Source organism: Mytilus galloprovincialis, chromosome 9, assembly GCF_965363235.1.
Source record: "Mytilus galloprovincialis chromosome 9, xbMytGall1.hap1.1, whole genome shotgun sequence".
Lineage (NCBI taxonomy): Eukaryota > Metazoa > Mollusca > Bivalvia > Mytilida > Mytilidae > Mytilus > Mytilus galloprovincialis.
This window is the reverse complement of record NC_134846.1, coordinates 23,548,878-23,566,442: the sequence shown is the minus strand read 5'-3', so window position 1 is coordinate 23,566,442 and position 17,565 is coordinate 23,548,878. Positions and strand designations below refer to the sequence as shown.

Genomic DNA, 17,565 nt, shown 5'->3' with positions numbered 1-17,565 from the left:
TTAGCCAATCAGAGCGTGGTCCATATCGTGGTCTTAAGATCGCAAGAACTCCAACTATTTATTATACCTCAAGAAGATATCAGAATAGATGGATCATGGTATACAGGTCGATACAGGATGAACTTTATGTTCCGGAACTAGTATTTTAATACCCGTTTTTGTTTTGTGTATTTCGCATCAAAAGATACAAATAGCTTCGTTTCATTCCCCGGACAAAGTTTGTGCTGTCACAACAGAATTCTTTTCGTAAAAGATTAAGGTTTTTGTAAGAAGATACTTCACACTTTTTTAAAAGCACAATAAATTTTAAAAAAATCAAATGAACCCTGCTAGACCGACATGTTCACATTACAATCATAACATACACTAAAATCACGATCTGCTATTTCATTTTTGTTATTCTATTCCATCTTAAAAATAGACTGAAAAAATAATAATGAACTATACACATACATGTAGGGACTTTGCCTGTTATTGTCTATGTACAATTGAACAGTGTTCTGTCCTTCAAAAATAGTTGAATTGTTTGGGGATACATGTTTTTTTTTAACTTGAACATCAAGTATAGTCATTTCTTGATAACACACAGGTGTGCTTGTTTCTAACCATGGGAAGGTCAAACATCCATACATAATAGAAGCATAAATGAGGGTTGTAAAGGGGGTACCTTCATGACGAATAATTGGTAAAAATTCTTGCCAACGTTAACAGTAATTTTTGGTGTACATGTATGACGATAAAATGTACACTTTCTTTTAAGGCAGTGTCTGCGCGTACCCGCATGCGGGTGCGAACAGTCAAATTGCCGGTCTTGGCTGCGCGTACCCACATCCGGTTTTCTATTAAAATGCCATCGGATCGGGAATGAAACGTGAAATATATACGGAAATTATTGATAATATGGGAATTTCGTGTACAATGTAGAACGAGTGAAGAGTATGAAAAATAATATTTTCAAATTGTATTTATTAAATAATGATAAATAATAAACATTGCAAAATTAAATGCACAATGATGGAAAATGAAACTGTACAGTCCCTGTAAAAGAAAAACATGATAGAAATTAATACTATTATAAAATTTAAATGAAAATTTAAAGAATAACATTTTAATAATTTACAAACAAATGATTTAAAAATATACCCATATGATATTTTAAAATAATCTTTTAGTAAAACAGAAACTGAAATTTTAAAATATATAAAACTACTAAAGCTTGAGTTTATAAAAATTAAAGAAGCAAGTAATAATATCAATTTAAACCAATTATAAAAGATTAATGTAAATAATTGAGATTTGGAATATGATTGTCACAATCAGGTTTTGTCCATCTTTAGTTACGCCAAGTTTAATGTGGAAAGGACATTCCATTTGGAAAGTACTGAAATAAGACATATTCTTAATATCATGAAAGATTTACAATACGAAAACTAGAAATAATCAACATTAAAAAAAAACTTAAATGAAACGCGGCAAATTAGATTAAAAATATGAATATTTACTAACTGAGAAAAAAATGTTTACTTACCTTTATATATGTGTATATTTATAAAAATTCTGAGTAGTTTTAATCAATTTATTCACTAATTGCAACAATTCCGTATATATTTCACGTTTCATTCCCGATCCGACGGCATTTTAATCGAAAACCGGTTGTGGGTACGCGCAGCCTAGAACGCCAATTTGACTATTCGTACCCGCATGTGGGTACGCATTATAAATATTAAATTTACATATATTTGAATAGTCTGTTATTTTTCATTTGCATTCTGTTACAGTTTATAATGGATCTTGGTTTAGAATTTGATGATGAAGATTTTAAATCAAAGAAAGAGAATGAAAATGATAAGAAGAAATCCTACAATGCAAAAGTTTGTAATGAATTTGTAAGTTCTTATATCATGTTTATTGGTCTAAACCTGTATCTTGAATCAAAAGAGTTAATATTGCATCACAATCAATTGAAATAGATATTTGGATGGAGTTTCTGTCATTTTGTAAGTTTTTCACATGACATGATGTAATACAGATTAAGGGTTTGATAAAACCTTTGCAATCATGACTGATATTATTATAATCATGATCATTTCATCAGGGAATGCTGACACAACACGATTATCAAGTTGTTTAAATTCGCATATTGATATTATCAGATTATAACATGGCATTTTTCATATCGCACGTATTATCAGCCCTAGGTTCAATATCAGCCCAAGAGCCACATGTTTTTATCATATGCTTCAACAATGGAGAAAAAATAACAGATTCATGTATTGATCCTTTTACATGGTTTCCAAAAACAAGTTCAAAGATTGAAAAGTTCACGGACGTCGGACCCCAAATTTTATAGTACATTCGATATGAAATCTTTCCATATACCTCAACAGAGAAGAAAAACATTTTAATATGGACGAATCGACAAAAAAAATCAATAATATACATAATGAACACTGTTTGGAAAAGTCAACTTTTTCAAAGTAACTTTCTAAATTATGTTTGAAACTTTTAAAAAATGCATTTATCTATTAATTTTTCTTTTCTTTTTTTTTATTATTATTTTACATAATATACTTATTGGTATCCAAATAATTGTTTTGAAGTACTTTGTAATGTTTTTCACTGAAAATGTAGCATTGAGGTGCATTTTCCGGGATATGCCGAGTATCACCGGAATGCCATGTGATAACGTTATGGAACCAGGAAAGGCATGTGATAACAATTGAAGCATGTGATAAACATTTCATATCAGCCCGCTAAGCACCGATTCGAAAAATATGAAATTAACCTCATTATAATGCTATTATCAAACAGGCATAATCATATGTTATTTAGTCTAACTATATGATAACATACAATTTCATCTGTGAGTCACAATATGAAGCTTTTTTAGAGTGAGAGCAGCTAACGATATAAAAAAGGCTTCATATTGAACAATTATATTTTACAATTTGCAGACAATCAGATAATCGATTTATTTGGTTGTATTGGCATATTCTGTATGATACAAGTGTTTTATTTGTTTTACCAGCCACCCAGAAGATGATGTGATAAGTTCAGGTTGATATATAGGATGTCTGTGATATGTCTTAGTCAACGTATATGAGATCATAAAGCTGGACAAGCTGTGATATGTAATTTTATTAAGAGCTGTGCAGAGTGATCATAGGCGGATCCAGGGGGGCCCTGGGGGGCCCGGGCCCCCCTTTCGTGGTTGATTATATAGGGAATCATTGAAGCATGACTGGAGCAGACCCCCCCTTAGGTCAGTCAGCGGGCCCTCCTTAAGAAAAGTTCTGGATCCGCAACTGGTGATACAGATCAGAGGACGACTAATAAAGCTTTATTTTGACTGAATGTATTACACATACAACACATTCAGTTTACTTGTATTTACTGTTCAGTAGATGAATTATTTATCAATATAAAAAAATACTCTTATTTACCTAATATGACCCTGTTTCATATTTTTAGTGGTACAAAACAGAAACACCAGAACCAGATAATGCTGGGAATGTTTACAAATTCAGGGGAGATAACTTGTATTACCAGAAACAGTACACAGAGGCAATAGACTCATACAAAAAAGGACTAGGTACATTGAATTTTTATTCAATTGGATTCAGTAATTTTAAGGAATTCTAGTCTGAAATGTTACGAAATATTACATGATCAGGATGATTAAGCTGTTTAAAATATCAACTTTTAATTATGATTCCTAGGATAATTATTTTTTTCTCAAATTGGAAGTAAAATATACTGCATTATTTTAATATCTTAGTTTTCATACATTCCATATGTACTTTTTATTAAGGTTGGTAAAGTTCAAGATTAAATTTCTTAAAAAAATATTTTTGAGAAATGTAGATGTTCAAAATAACTGACAAAATAATGTTCAAAATAACTGACAAACTAAACATATCCAGTTGTGAAAGACCATGCATTCACTAAAATTATTGGGATCTTTGATATTAATTTCTCACTTTTAAGCCGCTCACACCCCTTTGGAGACCCTAATGGACGAACTTGTTTGTACAACCTACGAAATAGGATTGATTCAATTGTTGATAATAAATGCTATCGTTAACTTATTACTCAACTGTCTTTGCTGTTTGGATGCAGTGGTGTTTTCAGGGTGGGTGTTCCAATGGTTGGAACCCCCTGGGATGGGTCATTTAATTTTTGTCTGTGATAAAGACATGCAAATGATTAAAATAATCCTATAGAATTATGATGAGAAAGAAAAAAAACTTATTATCATTGGCTATTTACAAATGAGTTTTTTGTGTAAAACGATTTTTATATACAAGATCTTTCCCAATCTGGCTATATTTATATTTGAAAACACAAACCCAACTGTTGTTTCTGGTTATGGTATCAAATATTAAACAACAATTTTAAAAGCTATGAAACAGTATTCATATTATCAATAATAATAATAATACATACTGGTTTACAGAATATACGAGCATAAAATATCAATATTATATTTTTCTGTAAAATTTTGGAAAAAGATCTAGTCGCTATGAACTGATATACTGGTAATAGCCATCACATGCTGAAAGTTGCTACATTTAAGTATTGGTAATTTCGTCTAGGTCAAATCATTATATTACAGGAATTATTTACTATCAGATTATTTTTTTCAGATAGCTTACCATTAAATAGTAAAACATTAAGACAAGACATTTTTGAGTGTTTGGCGAGGTGTTATCTTCATACAGAGAAATATGCTGAAGCTTTGGATATAGCTCAACAATTGGTAAGATTATTGTACACCAGGCCTCGACAATAACGCTTGTCCGATTGTCCGGTACCAGAGGGAAAAAAGGTTGGACAAGTAAAAGCTGTATCAAGCTTGTCCGTCTGAACAAGTACAATTATTCAGCAGAAAATAAATTTATTCAAACTTTGATGAACAAAGTAATTATAAACAAAAATACAAGAAAACAAATATTCAGTTAGTTTGACATGTTTCTGCATTCTGTTTATTCAAATGCAAAACCTTTTTCTTCAACATGTTTACTTACAATCGATAATTTTTAACTGGTTCTTTGTCAGGTACTTTTTAACAGGTAAAAGGTATACTACTTGAAAACCAGTCTTACTGATCCGATTCAATGTTGCGCTTTGCAGATAAGGTAACTTTACAGGACAATTCGTCACCTCTACAGGTTTAGCTCCAAGTTTAATAGATAGTTTGGCACCGTAGGAGACATATTTAGTAGACATGATTGATAGACAGTTTGGCAAGGCAGGAGTCATTTATGGACCATGACAAATCAGTTCCTCATTTTGCTACCTTATTCTGTTCCTTATAACAAATAACATACTGGTAATTTTTTCACAAAATTTTTATTTTTTTATTTACCATTAAGTTCACAAAATCATATTTGATCATAAGTAGAAAAAAACAATACTGACAATATGGTGACCTATAGTTGATAATTTCTGTGTCATTTGGTCTCTTGCAGAGAGTTGTCTCATTGGCAATCAAACCTTATCTTCTTCTTTTTATTGATTGCATTTCAATAAACTTTTTTCAACTTAAAAAAAAAACAGGATTATACAAATCCATTGAGTGTACAGGCCTATCAGATGGTGCCTCATGTTTAGAGTCTGATGAGACTGGCATTGATAAAAAACTAGAACCTAAGTCCTGTGACATGACTAGATTCAGTTGAACTTGACTCATATTTTTGAAAAGTATTTCAAATCAAAAGAAATATATCAAATCCTGTCTATTGTTTAAATTTGTTTTGTTCCTTTAATCAACTAAAAATATAAAAAGGTTATTTTTAATAAAACTTTTTTGGACAAGTAACAATTTCATTCGGATAAGTACATTTTGGTATGTACTTGTCCTACAGAACAAGTTGAAAAAAAAGTTATTGTAGAGGCCTGTACACTATCTTATTTTCTAAAGCAATGTCATTTTATGAGTTTCACTTGTTTAAAAATAGTGAAAAAAAGATTTGTTGCAAACATGTCCTATTTTGAATTAAGAAATTGCTGTTTACATTTATTATTTGGATTATTGTCAAATGGTCACAAATGAGCAGGAAATGGTCTTGTCCACACTGTCTTATATGTTTATGGTCTATCGATGACCATACAATTTGTTTTCAAAGAATGGGTTATTACTCATTTCATTTATTTTTGATGATTAAGGAATTCCAATTTATGATTTTTGATTTCAATATTGAATCATTAAACAATGAAAGTTATTGAATGAGATGAATCAAGTCATTAGATGAGACATATCAAGTCATTAAATGAAATAAATCAAGTCATTAGATGAGACATATCAAGTCATTAGATGAGACATATCAAGTCATTAGATGAGACATATCAAGTCATTAGATGAGACATATCAAGTCATTAGATAAGACATATCAAGTCATTAAATGAAATAAATCAAGTCATAAGATAAGACATATCAAGTCATTAGATGAGACATATCAAGTCATTAGATAAGACATATCAAGTCATTAAATGAAATAAATCAAGTCATAAGATAAGACATATCAAGTCATTAGATGAGACATATCAAGTCATTAGATGAAATAAATCAAGTCATTAGATGAGACATATCAAGTCATTAGATAAGACATATCAAGTCATTAAATGAACTAAATCAAGTCATAAGATAAGACATATCAAGTCATTAGATGAGACATATCAAGTCATTAGATGAGACATATCAAGTCATTAAATGAAATAAATCAAGTCATTAGATGAGACATATCAAGTCATTAGATTAGACATATCAAGTCATTAAATGAAATAAATCAAGTCATAAGATAAGACATATCAAGTCATTAGATGAGACATATCAAGTCATTAGATAAGACATATCAAGTCATTAGATGAGATGAATCAAGTCATAAGATAAGACATATCAAGTCATTAAATGAAATAAATCAAGTCATTAGATGAGACATATCAAGTCATTAGATGAGACATATCAAGTCATTAGATGAGACATATCAAGTCATTAGATGAGACATATCAAGTCATTAGATAAGACATATCAAGTCATTAAATGAAATAAATCAAGTCATAAGATAAGACATATCAAGTCATTAGATGAGACATATCAAGTCATTAGATAAGACATATCAAGTCATTAAATGAAATAAATCAAGTCATAAGATAAGACATATCAAGTCATTAGATGAGACATATCAAGTCATTAGATGAAATAAATCAAGTCATTAGATGAGACATATCAAGTCATTAGATAAGACATATCAAGTCATTAAATGAACTAAATCAAGTCATAAGATAAGACATATCAAGTCATTAGATGAGACATATCAAGTCATTAGATGAGACATATCAAGTCATTAAATGAAATAAATCAAGTCATTAGATGAGACATATCAAGTCATTAGATTAGACATATCAAGTCATTAGATAAGACATATCAAGTCATTAGATGAGACATATCAAGTCATTAGATGAAATAAATCAAGTCATTAGATGAGACATATCAAGTCATTAGATAAGACATATCAAGCCATTAAATGAAATAAATCAAGTCATAAGATAAGACATATCAAGTCATTAGATGAGACATATCAAGTCATTAGATGAGACATATCAAGTCATTAGATGAGACATATCAAGTCATTAAATGAAATAAATCAAGTCATAAGATAAGACATATCAAGTCATTAGATGAGACATATCAAGTCATTAGATGAGACATATCAAGTCATTAAATGAAATAAATCAAGTCATTAGATGAGACATATCAAGTCATTAGATGAGACATATCAAGTCATTAGATAAGACATATCAAGTCATTAAATGAAATAAATCAAGTCATCAAATGAAATAAATCTAGTTATACATGTAACATGATGAGACAACAAGACATTAAATGAGACATAACAAGTTATAGAGGAGACACATCAAATCATTAAATGAGATAAATGAATTCATAAGATGAGATAAGTCAAGTTATAAGATGAGATAAGCCAAGTCATTTTAGAAATGAGATAAATAAACTTTAAAGTAAAATGAGATGTGGATATTAATTATAATCTTTATGTTTCAGGTGTCTGATGCAAAATCTCCTGACCAAATCATGCAAACCAATTTACTATTAAGTCAAATACAGGTAGAGATGACAGATACTGAAGGTATGCCATACATTAAGTCAAATACAGGTAGAGATGAAAGATACTGAAGGTATGTCATACATTAAGTCAAATACAGGTAGAGATGACAGATACTGAAGGTACATGTCATACATTAAGTCAAATACAGGTAGAGATGACAGATACTGAAGGTATGTCATACATTAAGTCAAATACAGGTAGAGATGAAAGATACTGAAGGTATGCCATACATTAAGTCAAATACAGGTAGAGATGAAAGATACTGAAGGTATGTCATACATTAAGTCAAATACAGGTAGAGATGACAGATACTGAAGGTACATGTCATACATTAAGTCAAATACAGGTAGAGATGAAAGATACTGAAGGTATGTCATACATTAAGTCAAATACAGGTAGAGATGACAGATACTGAAGGTATGCCATACATTAAGTCAAATACAGGTAGAGATGAAAGATACTGAAGGTATGTCATACATTAAGTCAAATACAGGTAGAGATGACAGATACTGAAGGTACATGTCATACATTAAGTCAAATACAGGTAGAGATGAAAGATACTGAAGGTATGTCATACATTAAGTCAAATACAGGTAGAGATGAAAGATACTGAAGGTATGTCATACATTAAGTCAAATACAGGTAGAGATGACAGATACTGAAGGTACATGTCATACATTAAGTCAAATACAGGTAGAGATGAAAGATACTGAAGGTATGCCATACATTAAGTCAAATACAGGTAGAGATGACAGATACTGAAGGTATGCCATACATTAAGTCAAATACAGGTAGAGATGACAGATACTGAAGGTATGTCATACATTAAGTCAAATACAGGTAGAGATGACAGATACTGAAGGTATGCCATACATTAAGTCAAATACAGGTAGAGATGAAAGATACTGAAGGTATGTCATACATTAAGTCAAATACAGGTAGAGATGACAGATACTGAAGGTAGATGTCATACATTAAGTCAAATACAGGTAGAGATGACAGATACTGAAGGTACATGTCATACATTAAGTCAAATACAGGTAGAGATGAAAGATACTGAAGGTATGCCATACATTAAGTCAAATACAGGTAGAGATGACAGATACTGAAGGTATGTCATACATTAAGTCAAATACAGGTAGAGATGACAGATACTGAAGGTATGCCATACATTAAGTCAAATACAGGTAGAGATGAAAGATACTGAAGGTATGTCATACATTAAGTCAAATACAGGTAGAGATGACAGATACTGAAGGTATGTCATACATTAAGTCAAATACAGGTAGAGATGAAAGATACTGAAGGTACATGTCATACAGTTTTAATCTGTTGGTCGCAATAATACGCATGGATCTGTCAATGAAATAAACTATTATCTTATTTTACGTGTTAAACACATGCTAAATATCCATGCTTCTTTGTTGATTGTGACAATTGATAAAACTACGGCTGCAAAACACTACAAATAATTATTTGCCATATTTTTACATCATCAAAGACAGAGAAAAAAACATTGACGATCAAGCGATAAGGATATTTTAAAAAATTATAAATTTGTGCACAGAATACTTAGTTTATGATATATCTAGCATTGGTTCAAAAATTGGATAAATGTTATTTTTCACCAGTCACTGGTTTCACATGACTTTTTTAAAATTTATATGTGTTAAATGTAGAAAAGTTTCAATTCTTTAATATTATATAATAGGTCAGTTGTTTAATTTAGGCAAAAACTATTCCCGGAATGAAACGAAAAATTTAATCAATCCTTCATTATAACTTGAACCACGGTTACTATTTTGTATATTTGTCAACATGTAAGTATTAATCTTTTTTCAGGATTAGAAGAAAGTTTGAAGCTCTTGCTGACAATGCATCCATTTACCTACAGTTTATGGATAAAATTAGGTCACTGCTACCAAACTAGGATTGAACAAAATAATCACAGCAGCTTAGAATATCTTAGGATGAAAAGATTGTCTTGTGTTATCAGAACCAGGTATACATATTTCTGACTGTTAAAAAATTTGATTTTCATTTTTACTGTGATTACTTTAAACAAATTACATCTATAGTCAAAATCTCATTTTAAAGCTGTGCATTAATTACCTCATCAGGATATTTTAAGATATTTCTAGTACAATGTAAATCCTAAATCAGTGTTCTAGGTCAAACTGGATAATTGTTATGTATATTTCAAAGGGAACTAAAGTAGTGGAGTATCTGAGTACTAAAATTATACTCAAGTACTCGACCTCCCAAGGGAGTACTCAAGTTTCCGATGCCATCCCTAATTATTTCATTATGTGTCTAAACAGGAAAAATAAATAAGATGAATATCAATTAACTTCCACAAGCATGACAAGTAAAGTCTGTTATTGAGGGCTTTTAGTAAAATTACAGTGTTCTCCCTAGAAAATTTGGATAGCATCACATTTTGCATTTAAAAAATAAATCAGTTACGATTTTTGTTGTCAATAGCCATCCTTATTGAGTTTAAGTTAACAGTGTGTTTTTTAAGTTTTTTTGAGTGCATTTCATGAATAAAATAATTAACATGCCTAAGTTTAAATTGAAAAGTAATTAAAAGAAAATTTAAAATATGCAGAACAGATGTACATTATTCAAAAACACACAGTTTGTAGCAAGCTATGAAAAAATTATTCAAGAATATAAGAAGATGTGAGTGTCCATTGAGACATCTCTCCATCCAAGTCACAATTTGTAAACGTAAACCATTATAGGTCAAAGTACGGTCTTCAACATGGAGCTTTGGCTCACACCAAACAACAATCTATATGAGGGCCCCAAAAATGACAAGTTTAAAACCATTCAAAAATGTTATCAGACAGTATTTTAATGCATATATTTACTTTGATATTTTCTGTCAGTAGTAGTTGAGTTTATTTTAGTTATTATGTTTCAGGTTGCTACTGATTAATATATTAAGAAATTCTAGTTCATTTTTCAAAGGAAATCTGATGAAGATACTGAATGAGGTAGCTATATTGTTTTTTTTAAATATACTTAAGGATGTACTTAGGTGAGGTTTTGAAATTTGTGTCAAATGTTCGGAATCCTTGGTGTTTTTCCATACAATACAATGTAAAATATTTTGCCCTATAACACCCATTTATTTTTTCATATAAGACTTAATAGCTCATGAAAGCTCATTTACCAAAATTTTAGAAGATTCTTGATTTTCTTTATTTTGTTTTGACTCCCAAATAATACCAATGCAAATATAGGGTAAAAGTCCGAGTCAGCCTTTTCCCGCCATATTTTAAATCTTAAATATCTCAAAAAGGAGGTCCATGACATGTCAATATTTTTAGCTTATCTTTATCCTTAATTGATGCTCTACCAGCTTATAGTATCAATTTTAATTTCTTAATTTCACATTTTTTTACCTTACCTCACCTATGTACACCCTTAAGGAATATTTTATGTTTAGAACAATGAGATATCATCCAAACAATACAATTTACCCCATTTACGCCTACATCCCATAAATTTACCTCATTTACCCCTACACCCCATAAATGACATATTATAGAGATGAACATAAAGTTTCCAACAATCAGCTACATGTATATGATATGCTCTAAATGACATAAAAACAGAACAAAAATGTAAAAATAGTTTATACACTATATATAATCACAGTGATCTGGAAGGTTTTTTTCACTATGGGCCCAGGGCCCCTCAAAAATAAATTCAATGGGCCATTTTAAAAAAATAATGGGCCATGTTGTCGAATGAGTGGGCCATTTGAATTGAGTTCTGTAAAAAAAAAAGAAAAAAAAAAAAAAGTATCCGTATATTTTGGCAAAGAGGTGTTGGTACTTACCTTTAATATCATGTTTATGATTTTAAATAATATCATGGATATTGTTCTGTGATTTTGTAATTTCAATTTCAATGAATATACAATAACTTCTTCCAAACCGAACACTATTTAAGTTAACCTTTATTTACAATGTTTAAACTGGTACTGTTGCCTTGTTCATGTTCATGTTTTTTTTTGTACATTAAATTTGGGTCTTCGTCGATACCATACTTATTCCAGACGATCCGTATTAGAGGACATTTCGGGGATTTCCTTTGCACTTCTTTATTATTATAACTTCATCACAGTGACAGGAATAACAGTAGAGAGTACTATTAATTCATAGAACAAAACAACAATTCGCTGAAGTCATGTTTACAAAATGTCAAAACGAGCCAAAGACCAAAAATGACAAGGACAGTTAAGCATCTTTTATGGAGACAAAAACTATATTCATAAAAAGGCTTTGGGGTTTTTCAATCAAAATAATAGCAAACTAAACTAAATGAGATTATTATAAGAGTTTTAAAATCTCGTCTGTACTAGCCAAATTTCACAAATTTACAGTTGTTTATAAAAAATTATATCATGAATGATGGTAAATTACGTTTTTTGGGTTATCAGTTAGACCGCATGGTTCTATTATTACCATAAGAAAACACCCGAGACGCTAAACTGCATGGTTCTATTATCAAAGGAAAACACCCGAGACGTCCCAAAAATATATAGATATAATGAACATTTCACAGTTGTGTACACACACATGGCGGCACGGAACACGATCGGAAATCCATTTGACGATATCTAAACGTTTCGAAACGAAGTGAAAAATATCATGCACCACGCGGGCGATTACATTTGTCACTGTATGCGTCATTTCTTATCAATATGCGCTATAGGCGCAGGGTGCACGTCCTTCCCGATCACTGTAATCATTAATATTCCTTCAAAGATTTAGGAAGTGAGATGTACTTTTCCTTTATCAGAGATTTTTTTTACTTTGTAATAGATGAAATTGACTCAGATTTGATCACTGAACAACAAATATCTATATATATATAAAAAACAAGAATGTGTCCATAGTACATGGATGCCCCACTCGCACTATCATTTTACATGTTCACTGGACCGTGAAATTGGGGTCAATACTTTAATTTGGCATTAAAATTAGAAAGATCATATCATAGTTAACATGTGTACTAAGTTTCAAGTTGATTGGACTTCAACTTCATCAAAAACTACCTTGACCAAAAACTTTAACCTGAGCTTCACACTATCTTCTTCTTTGTTCAGTGGACCATGAAATTGGGGTCAATACTTTAATTTGACATTAAAATTAGAAAGATCATATCATAGGGAACATGTGTACTAAGTTTCAAATTGATTGGACTTCAACTTCATCAAAAACTACCTCGACCAAAAACTTTAACCTGAATCGGGACGAACGAACGGACGAACGAACGGACGAACATATGAACGGAAGAACGGAGGCACAGACCAGAAAACATAATGGTGGGGCATAAAAAACAAACAAAATAGAAATAAGCTTCTAAATATTTTTTTTAATTGCACTATGATGTTATGAATGGAATGGGATATAAAGCATTTATGAAGAAAGAATTTTTTAATTTATTTGAAGCAATCATTTTGCATGTACATATGTATTTCATGGTGTGGTATTAAATACTCTCCATCAGAACATTTCAACCTTATATTATTAAAGAAACAGAGGTACTTTCCCATAATAACTTGAAGATTTTTAATTTATATTTTAATTTGATTGCTTACTTTTAGACAGAAAGGCAGCAAGCTGAATTTGATGTACCTGAACATATTATATCCACAGCTTCTAAGGTAAATTATAGCAACCAAAACATTCTTATTCTGTGTCTGTCTTAAAAAAAAACAGGTTTTGTTTTGTCAAATTTTAAAATTTTGAAAATTAAAACTTGAAAATGGGAGATAACTAATTATGCAAACTTCCTTTTTGTGGTCTGTCTGATTTCACAGTTATTTTACTGATTGCAAGTAAACCAACCCTTATTAGTTTTTGTGAAATATCTATAAGAAAGGTTGAAATGATACAAACATTGCATACATTTAAGATATTCTGGTCTGTCCTGTCATTAACAAAAAAATGGTAAAAAGATACTGGTACACATGTCTGACGGTTGAAAGATTTTCCAAGCCAAATTGATAAGTGTTTATATTTACTTTCAGAAAAATAGTGATTGAAATAAATAAAGTATCAACACATACATTTATGCTGTATCATATTTATGTTTGCTAGTAGAAAATCCAGGTGGTCCTTTATGTCAGCTTAAGGGCTGCAGCCATCCTTTATATAAGATAAGAATATGTTGTAAAATTGCCATTGAGACAACTCATCACCAGAGACAAAATGATATAAAAATTTACAACTATAGGTCTTATACAAATCGTATGTGTGTCAAATTGTCCTGAAGAAATACTGCAAACATAAAAAAGAAGATGTGGTACGATTGCCAATGAGACAACTCTCCATAACAGACCAAAATGACACAGAAATTAACAACTATAGGTCACCCTACGGCTTTTGACAATGAGCAATGCCCATACCGCATAGTCAGCTATAAAAGGCTTGAAATGACAATGTACAGTAATTCAAACAAGAAAACTAATGGCCTTATTTAAATAAAAAAATGAACAAAAAACAAATATGTAATACAAAAGGACAACCACTGAATTACAGGCTCCTGACCTGGGACAGGCACATACATACATAATGTGGTGTGGTTGAACATGTTAATAGGATCCCAACCCTTCCCTAACCTGAGACAGTGGAATAACAGTACAACATAAGAACAAACTATAAAGATCAGTTGATAAAGGATGAACTCATCAGATGGACAAACAAAATTTGTGTGACACATTTACAGTATTTAAAATTTATAATGGTTTTTTTTCAGTACTTGAAAGAAGATTTATGTCAAAATCAGGAGGAGGAGGAAGAGGATGACAGAGATGAAAGTCAAACAGGGGATAAAGATCAACCGGTAGGTACTTATTCTTAGTCGAGGGACATTTATTCAAAAAGTGGTTTCTATTTTACAAGAATTTTTTTTCGCTCCTGACATTAAAAAAAATGACAGATATATATAAAAAAAAATATGATTTTTATGCAAGTGAGAGGTTAAGCTAGCTATAATACCAGGTTTATTCCACCGTTTCCTACATAAGGAAATAGGAATATGACAGTTGTTTTCCATTTGTTTGATGTGTTTGAGCTTTTTGTTATGTCATTTAATATGCAATTAAAACGTCTATGGTGATATTTTTTATCTTAATTTTAGGTTATGATTCAGAAAGGGGATGTTAGTTTTGATCAAAGATGGTTTTCTTGGATACAGAAAGAAGGATTAACTTAATAAGTTTAAAATGCAAAATAAAGAGAAAAAAAAAATTATTTTCATACTAGTTTTTATGTCCCACCCGAGGGCTTAAAAGGATTTTTAGTCTGTGTGTTCTTTATCTGTTTATTTGTCTGTACATTTGTCTGTCTGTTCATCTGTCTGTCCCATTTCAGGTTATTAAAGTTTTTGTTCAAGGTAGTTTCTGATGAAGTTGAATTGTTTTACATTGTCTTATCGGGGCCTTTTATAGCTGACTATATGCAGTATGGGCTTTGCTCATTCTTGAAGGCCATACGGTGACCTATAATTGTTAATGTTTGTGTCATTTTGGTCATTTGTGGATAGTTGTCTCATTGGCAATCATACCACATCTTCTTTTTTATATTGAAGTCCAATCAACTTGAAACTTAGTAAACATGTTCTGTATGATATGCTCTTCCTAATTTTTTATTAGTTAAGATCCCCAATTTCATGGTCCACTGAACATAGAAAATGATAGTGTGAGTGGGGCATCCATGTTCTATGGTCACATTCTTGTTTTAGGCTTAGTTGGCCTACAATTTTAGCTGTTATACATTGACAGATTAATTTTCTGAAATGTTGTGCAGGGTTGATACCACTACAGGTGAAGGTATTGCCTCTGATAGAATCCTCATCCCAATAGTCAGTCCTTTTTTTTTTACATGATATTTTATTGAAATGTTGATTTTCCTTTATGTTTACTGTTTTCCAATATTGCCTTTTTGTAAAGCCTGCAACATTTTGTTATTTAAGAATTGAATGCTTCTTTTTGTAAATTTTTTGGGGTGTAAAAGCGTTGACCGAAGTACATTTTGTATAAAGCGAGGAAGTGCTTCATACTAAAAATGTGTGCACGGTCAATGCTTTTACAACCCTATAAAAAAGAAGCATTCAATACTTATAATTACATTTTTTAGCTATGATCATGAAAAGACGAATTTTACAATTTTTGTATTTTATTCACCTGTGCACTTTATTGTGGGACCACGTGTTATCATGAATGAAAAGTTTTATTGAGTGATGCAATTACTTACGGAATAACACGTGATGAGCAGTTAGCCAATGTCAATGAAAATAAAGTATTATAATGAAACGTACATCTAAAGTAATTATAGACATTTAATTGCTTTCTGAAATGTTCTTTCAATAGACTTTTTAAATAATGACAAATTAAATTATGAATTAAGGATGCGTTTTTTAACCGGATGTTTGGGACAAAAATGTCGGTTATTGATTGAGGGATGTACGGCGGGCAGTCGGTCGGACGGACTGCAATCAAATGTTGTCTGTGCATTAACTCATGAACCGTTCAACCAAAGCTTTTAAAAATTAAATATGGTGTTACTGACATCTAAAGGAAGGTCAAGTTCTATAATGGCGATTTTGACTTTTACCGTTCAGGAGTTATGGTTCTTGAAAGATTGAAAAATGGAGTTTCCAGTCGTGTCCGTTCATTTACGCTTAAACTGTTCTACCAAAGCTTCCCAAATTTTAATATGTTGTTACTGATGATAAAATGAAGGTCAAGTTCAATAATGACGATTTTGACTTTTACCGTTCAGGAGTTATGGTTCTTGAAAGATTGAAAAATGGAGTTTCCAGTCGTGTCCGTGCATTTACGCATTAACTGTTCTACTAAAGCTTCCCAAATTTTTATATGTTGTTACTGATGACAAAATGAAGGTCAAGTTCAATAATGACGATTTTGACTTTTACCGTTCAGGAGTTATGGTTCTTGAAAGATTGAAAAATTGTGTTTCCAGTCGTGTCCATGCATTTTCTCATGAACCATTCAACCAAAGCTTTTGAAATTTTTATATGTTGTTTCTGATGACAAAATAGAGGTTAAGTTCAATAATGACGATTTTGACTTTTACCGTTCAGGAGTTATGGTTCTTGAAAGATTGAAAAATGGAGTTTCCAGTCGTGTCCGTTCATTTACGCTTAAACTGTTCTACCAAAGCTTCCCAAATTTTAATATGTTGTTACTGATGATAAAATGAAGGTCAAGTTCAATAATGACGATTTTGACTTTTACCGTTCAGGAGTTATGGTTCTTGAAAGATTGAAAAATGGAGTTTCCAGTCGTGTCCGTGCATTTACGCATTAACTGTTCTACTAAAGCTTCCCAAATTTTTATATGTTGTTACTGATGACAAAATGAAGGTCAAGTTCAATAATGACGATTTTGACT

General features: G+C 31.0%; 1 protein-coding gene across 2 annotated transcripts; it reads left to right on the top strand.

Moving 5' to 3' along the window:
• Positions 1-189: 189 nt before the first annotated feature.
• On the top strand, positions 190-15,399 carry LOC143046712 (uncharacterized protein C8orf76 homolog). Of its 2 annotated transcripts, XM_076219812.1 has the most exons (11): positions 190-265; positions 1,781-1,886; positions 3,472-3,592; positions 4,647-4,759; positions 8,063-8,125; positions 9,412-9,433; positions 9,969-10,128; positions 11,056-11,128; positions 13,753-13,812; positions 14,907-14,993; positions 15,291-15,399. In XM_076219812.1, exons 2-11 carry the CDS (start codon positions 1,785-1,787, stop codon positions 15,363-15,365), a joined length of 876 nt encoding a protein of 291 aa, XP_076075927.1. In that variant the 5' UTR covers positions 190-265; positions 1,781-1,784; the 3' UTR covers positions 15,366-15,399. The 2 variants fall into 2 exon arrangements, with proteins under 2 accessions (XP_076075927.1, XP_076075926.1); XM_076219811.1 differs by lacking the exon at positions 9,412-9,433 and having other exon boundaries at positions 191-265; positions 8,063-8,147.
• The last annotated feature ends 2,166 nt before the right edge of the window (positions 15,400-17,565 follow it).

Excerpts from the sequence above, each read along its gene's own strand:
- LOC143046712 (XM_076219812.1), top strand. The coding sequence starts at position 1,785 with ATGGATCTTGGTTTAGAATTTGATGATGAAGATTTTAAATCAAAGAAA. Across the intron at positions 3,593-4,646 it reads CTCATACAAAAAAGGACTAG|ATAGCTTACCATTAAATAGT; the intron begins GTACATTGAATT and ends TATTTTTTTCAG. Across the intron at positions 11,129-13,752 it reads TGATGAAGATACTGAATGAG|ACAGAAAGGCAGCAAGCTGA; the intron begins GTAGCTATATTG and ends GCTTACTTTTAG.